The sequence below is a fragment of the Triticum dicoccoides genome, chromosome 4A (assembly GCF_002162155.2).
Source record: "Triticum dicoccoides isolate Atlit2015 ecotype Zavitan chromosome 4A, WEW_v2.0, whole genome shotgun sequence".
In the NCBI taxonomy this organism is placed as follows: Eukaryota; Viridiplantae; Streptophyta; class Magnoliopsida; order Poales; family Poaceae; genus Triticum; species Triticum dicoccoides.
Window position 1 is genome coordinate 694743468 of NC_041386.1, and position 5917 is coordinate 694749384.

At 53.9% G+C, this 5917-nt stretch overlaps 1 protein-coding gene across 1 annotated transcript; it reads left to right on the forward strand.

The window, feature by feature from the left end:
- Nucleotides 1-1159: 1159 nt before the first annotated feature.
- On the forward strand, nucleotides 1160-3608 carry LOC119287986 (subtilisin-like protease 4). The gene has a single exon (XM_037567604.1). The coding sequence runs from the start codon at nucleotides 1184-1186 to the stop codon at nucleotides 3401-3403; it is 2220 nt and encodes a 739-aa protein (XP_037423501.1). The 5' UTR covers nucleotides 1160-1183; the 3' UTR covers nucleotides 3404-3608.
- Nucleotides 3609-5917: the final 2309 nt, after the last annotated feature.

The following is a 5917-nucleotide window of genomic DNA, read 5'->3' on the forward strand; positions in this document are numbered from 1 at the left end:
CGCTGCCTCATCCGACAAAACAAAAGGTCAATCCTGAGTTGCGTGCCTAGTGGCAAGCGTGCAACCATTCCTTTCTCCCGACAAGGAAACACAGAGTTGAATCGGGGGCAACACTTACAGTTGCATGCATAGTGATATACATGCAACTACCCCTTCCCCGACAAAAAACACCACATAGTTGTAGTCACGTTGAAGATATCCAATTTGCGGTAGGGGGTGATATTTGCAGTTGCATGGCTCATGGCATGCATGCAAGTGCCCGGCCCGACAAAACACCACAAAATTTCAATTGGGACACGACACCTGGAGTTGTGTGCCTAGTGACAGACAAACAATTTTGCACTCCCAACAAAATTCCACATAGTTGCAGTTGCATTGAAGGCATACATTTACGTCGGGGTGCGACACTTGCATATGTGCCTAGCGATAAACATGCAGCTGCCCCCTTCCCTGACAAAGAACAATTGATTTACAGTCGACGAAGTCAGGGAGATTGTGCAACCAGATGACAATAGGGCTGCAAACGAGTCGAGCTCGGGCGAGTTGGAGTTGGCTCAGCTCAACTCATATGAAAATTCGAGCGAGCTCGAACTAAATGAAGCTCATGATCGAGCTGTAGAACATGACTCATGCTCAGCTTGTAACGATCTCGAGTCGATCTCGAGCTAGTTTTGAGCTAAATGAGATGGTAAAAATTATAAATCTATGGATGAAAAACAAAAAAATTAAGGTGAATATGCTGGGAACCTTTGCCAAAAATATATGATATTTGACACATAGTCGACCACGTGCCATAATTAGGCCTAAATCTTCTCCGCACTTAATTAAGTTTTCATGTTCATTGGTAAATAAAATGGAGAAAAATTATGGACAACATATATGGTAATAAACTATCTTATTTTCATTTAATATATGGCAAGGTTTAAGATGGTCGGGGCAGGCTTGAACAGGAGCTCATCTCAAGCCAGCCAGTTCGTTCCTTATGTGTGCTGATTTACAGGAAACAACAGGGCTGCATGGATCCTAAAGCAACACAAAGATCTAAGGGTCAACAAATCGACTTAGACTTCACTAAAGCAGAGCCGTAATAATAATCACCGGGGAGGCCCGGCTATAAAAGGTCGGTCGACCACCCGCACAGGAGCTCATCACACACAAACCAGAGCATCCCAAGCCATTCACCATGCCCATCCTCGCCTACGTGCTACTACCCTTCTTCTCCTTGCTCTGTAGGTCGGCTCTGCCTCTGCCCCTTCACCCGGCGCAGCCCACATCCCAGCCCCAGCATGTGTACATCGTCCACACCATCGGTGTGCAGCCCTACCACACCCTGCTCCCAGTCGCAGCTAGCAACAGAGTGATCCACGAGTACTCCACTGTCCTGACCGGCTTCGCCTGCCGGCTGACCGCCGAGGAGGCCCGCCACATGTCCGGCCTCCCCGGCGTCAGAGCCGTCTACCAGAGCAGGGTCTTGCACACGCAGACCACAAGGTCCCCTGCTTTCCTCGGCCTCCAGGAGGAGTCCGGCGCCTGGCCGGAGTCGGACTTCGGCGACGGCGTGATAATCGGCTTCATCGACACCGGCATCACGCCGGCCCACCCCAGCTTCCACGACGCCGGCCTGGGCCCCGTCCGCTCGTCCTGGAAAGGGAGGTGCGTGCAAGGCGACGGCTTCGACGACAGCTCCTGCAACAACAAGGTCGTCGGCGCCAGAGCCTTCCTCGACGAGCTGGTCGACGGCGAGCGCGACTTCACGCCCGTCGACCGTGTCGGCCACGGCACCCACGTCGCCGCCACGGCCGCTGGCTCACCGGTGCGTGGCGCAAACCTCCTGAACTTTTCGCGCGGCGACGCGACGGGCACCGCACCTAAAGCCAAGATCGCCATTTATAAGGTCTGCTACCGCTATGTCGGGGGCTGCCCGGACTGGGCCATCGTGGCGGCCGTCGACGCCGCGGTGAGCGACGGCGTGGACATCATCTCCATGTCCCTCGGTGCGGCCTCGACGCCCTTCTACGACGACGCGTTGGTGGTCGCCACGTTCGGCGCGGTCCGGGCGGGCGTGTTCGTGGTCCTGGCGGCGGGCAACAGCGGGCCGAACGCGTCCACGGTGTCCAACGCCGCGCCGTGGATGACCACGGTGGGCGCGGCCACCCTGGACCGCGTCTTCCCGGCGACGCTCAAGCTGGGCAGCGGCGTTCAGCTCACCGGGCAGTCCCTTTACAACATCAAATCGCAAGGCAGCACTCAGGTCCTGCTTGTCAGCAGCACTTGCACGCCCAAAGATCTGACGCCCGACCGGGTCATGGGCAAGGTGGTGGTGTGCTCCAGCATGGCCGGAGCGGGAGCCTATACCGGCAGGTACGTCCAGCGAGCCGGGGGCGCCGGCATGGTCACCACGGAGGCCGTCGAGCGACGGGGAGAGGCGGTGATGGCGGAGCTGTTCGGCCTGCCCGGGCTCGCGCTCAGCTACACCGCCGGGAAGACGCTGGAGAGCTACATCTCGTCCACAGCGTACCCCGTCGCCTCCTTCATCTTCAGGTGCGACACAGTGACCGGGTCCGGCGCGAGCCGTGCACCTTTGGTGGCCGGGTTCTCCTCCCGCGGCCCCAGCCAATTCAACCCAGAGATCATCAAGCCGGACGTCATCGCGCCCGGCGTCAATATCCTGGCGGCGTGGAACCAGAAGCCGGAGGAGGGAACGGAGGAGGATTACTACCTTAACATTATCTCGGGCACGTCGATGGCGTGCCCGCACGTCGCCGGCGTGGCGGCGCTTATCAAGAAGCAGCACGGTGATTGGACTCCGGCCATGATCCGCTCGTCTTTGATGACCACTGCGACGATGCTGGACAACCGGAATCAGCCGATCGTTGACAGCGGCAACAACGTGGAGGCGACGCCCCTGGTGGCCGGTGCAGGGATGGTCGTCCCGACGCTCCCCATGGACCCGGGCCTGGTGTACGACGCCGGCGCTCAGGACTACATCGACTTCCTCTGCAGCGTCGGCTACACGGCGGCGCAAATCCGGCGTTTCGAGCCCGGGTTTGTCAAGTGCACCAGCACGGCGGCGACTCCGGGAGGCGCGGCCAACCTTAACTACCCGTCGATGGTGGTCATGTTCGACGGTGGCGTCGTCATGCGCAGGGTCCGTAGGACGCTGACGGCGGTGTCGCAGCAGGAGGAACTCTACGAGGTGACCGTGACCGCGCCAGACGGGGTCGCGGTCACCGTCACGCCCACGCAGCTCCACTTCAGCCAGTACATGGAGAAGAAGACGTACATCGTGGACTTCAAGCTCAATACTGAGGCGGTGAAGCCGGCGGGGACATGGGAGTTCGCCGAGATCGCGTGGAAGAGCAAGCACCACCACGTCCGGAGCCCGGTGGCGTTCGGCTACTGAGCTCTGCATTCTTCTTCCACTTCGTCATCTGTTTCTGTTTCTGTTTCTTCTTCCACTTCATCATCCTTCATTCCATGTGTTTTGCCATCCTTTTGTCAGCCAAGAAAGAAGTTGGAAAGCTTTTACACTAGAATGTTGTGAATTTTCTCATTCATCTGTCCGTTGATGTCATTAATGTTTCAGTATCATCTTCCAATTAGTGTTTCGGTTTCGCTTCCACTTCCCAGAGTCTATAAGAGAGGTCCCTCTTCTGTAGAAATATGCCACTTTGTCTCTCCTACGTGATTGCCTTCCCGTTCCAAGCGTTACGCCGTTTAATGATACATCTCTAATGTACCTAATTTTTTTTATTGTTTCATGTTATTATAATATAATATTTGAATAATTTTTATAGTAATTTTTATTATTTTTGAACTAACCTATTAATTCCATGCCGAGAGCCTGTTGATGTTTTTGCATGTTTTTGATTTTTTTTTTCAGAAAATCTATATTTACGAAGCACAAAAAACCCAGGGATTTTGTATGATTTTTTCTATAACGAGAGGATCCCAGAAAGTGTCGGTACTATAGGAATTAGGAAATTTGCCTGTCTGTGATGCTCTTTGTTGTTGGCTTTTCATCGGGGCAGACAACAAAGACCTAATCTTCCCGTCAGTTGTTGGCCGCAAAGAACAACTGACGGCAAAGAGGTGCATCAGCTGACGGCAAAGAGGTGCATCAGTTGATGGCAAAGAACCACTAACGGCAATAGGAGGGCCACATCGTCAACTCACATGAAAATGAAATGGCGAGGGGGGGGGGGTTGCCTTTAGCTAGAAGCTAACTGTCGGCAAACAAGGGGGCTCTGCCGCCTGCATCCAGCCAACTGATGGCAAAGAGGAAACTACCCCTCTCCCTTTACCCGTCCACGATCAAAGCATTTGGAAAAATAACCCTTATCCCCCAGCCTCGAGCGCCATCGGATTTCGATCCGCCGACTCATCCTCCACTGCACACCCATTGTACCCCCGCTGTGCCAACACCCGCCCGTCCTCCGCCGATCCCGGAGTGGCTGGGGACGGGGACGAAGCTGCCACTCCTGGCCCTCTTGCCCGCTCCGGACCACAGCCACCATTAGGCTTGTTGCGTTGTTGTTCGCCTTCAGCCACCGAACGTGTAACGCCCTCGATTCAATCGTACACTAATCATACACGCAAATGTGTATGATCAAGATCAAGGACTCACGGGAAGATACCACAACACAACTCTAGACACAAATTAAAATAATACAAGATTTATATTACAAGCCAGGGGCCTCGAGGGCTCGAATACGTAAGCTCGAGAAGACAAGAGTCAGCGGAAGCAACAATATCTAAGTACAGACATAAGTTAGAAAAGTTTGCCTTAAGAAGGCTAGCACAAAAGCAACATCGATCAAAAAGGCAAGGCCTCCTGCTTGGGAGCCTCCTAACTACTCCTGGTCGTCGGCAGTCTTCACGTAGTAGTAGGCACCCTCGTGGTAGTAGTAGTCATCGTCGAAGGTGGCGTCTGGCTCCTGGACTCCACCATCTGGTTGCAACAACCAGAAAGAAAAAGAAAAGGGGAAAAGGGGGAGCAAAGCAACCGTGAGTACTCATCCAAAGTACTCGCAAGCAAGGATCTACACTACATATGCAACATTATCAAAGGAAGGTTGTATATGTGGACTGGGCTGCAGAAATGCCAGAATAAAGAGAAGGCCTAGTCCTATCGAAGACTAGCATCTTCTGGAAACCACCATCTTGCAGCAAACAGGAGGGAGTAGAGTAGCATAAAGTAAAGTAGTAGTGGTGTTATCAACCTCGGCCAGAGATCCTTTCTTGACTCCCTGCGAGAAAGCAATCCAAGAGCCATACTATCCATTTCTCATCACAATCCCATTCTCATCACAAGTATCAAGTTCTAGTTGTATCGATCGGGATACAACTCCAAGTGTCCCTTACCGTAGGACAGGCTATTGATAGATGTTTTCTTCCCTGCAGGGGTGCACCAACTTACCCACCATGCTCGATTAACTCCGGCCGGACACACTTTCCTGGGTCATGCCCGGCCTCGGCCAAGCATGCCGGACTAAACCTATGCCCCCAGGGGTCATGGGCCATCGCCCCGGGAACTCCTGCACATTGCATACGCGGCCGGTGAGCAGACCTAGCTACCTCCTTCAAAAAGGCAGGTGCTTACGCAGTCCAACCCGCCGTGCGCCGCTCAGTCACTGACGTCTATTAAGCTTCGGCTGATGTATACGACGCAGAACACCCATACTATGCCCATGTGATGGTTAGTGCTATCAGGCCAGAGGCCCCTCAGATCAAATATCCAAATCATAGTGGATTAGTAGCGCACGGTAACAAGCAAAGACTCACGAAAGATGTGACCCCGTTGACCCGTCTCGAGGACTTGCGGCAAGGGCTAAGAATGCCCGGCCACGCCTCGTAATTATCTCACGGGCACCTTCCAGGTCAACCCGACTCCACATCACTCGCAATTATGCTCGCG

Coding starts and splice junctions, on each gene's coding strand:
- LOC119287986 (XM_037567604.1), top strand. CDS start 1,184: ATGCCCATCCTCGCCTACGTGCTACTACCCTTCTTCTCCTTGCTCTGT.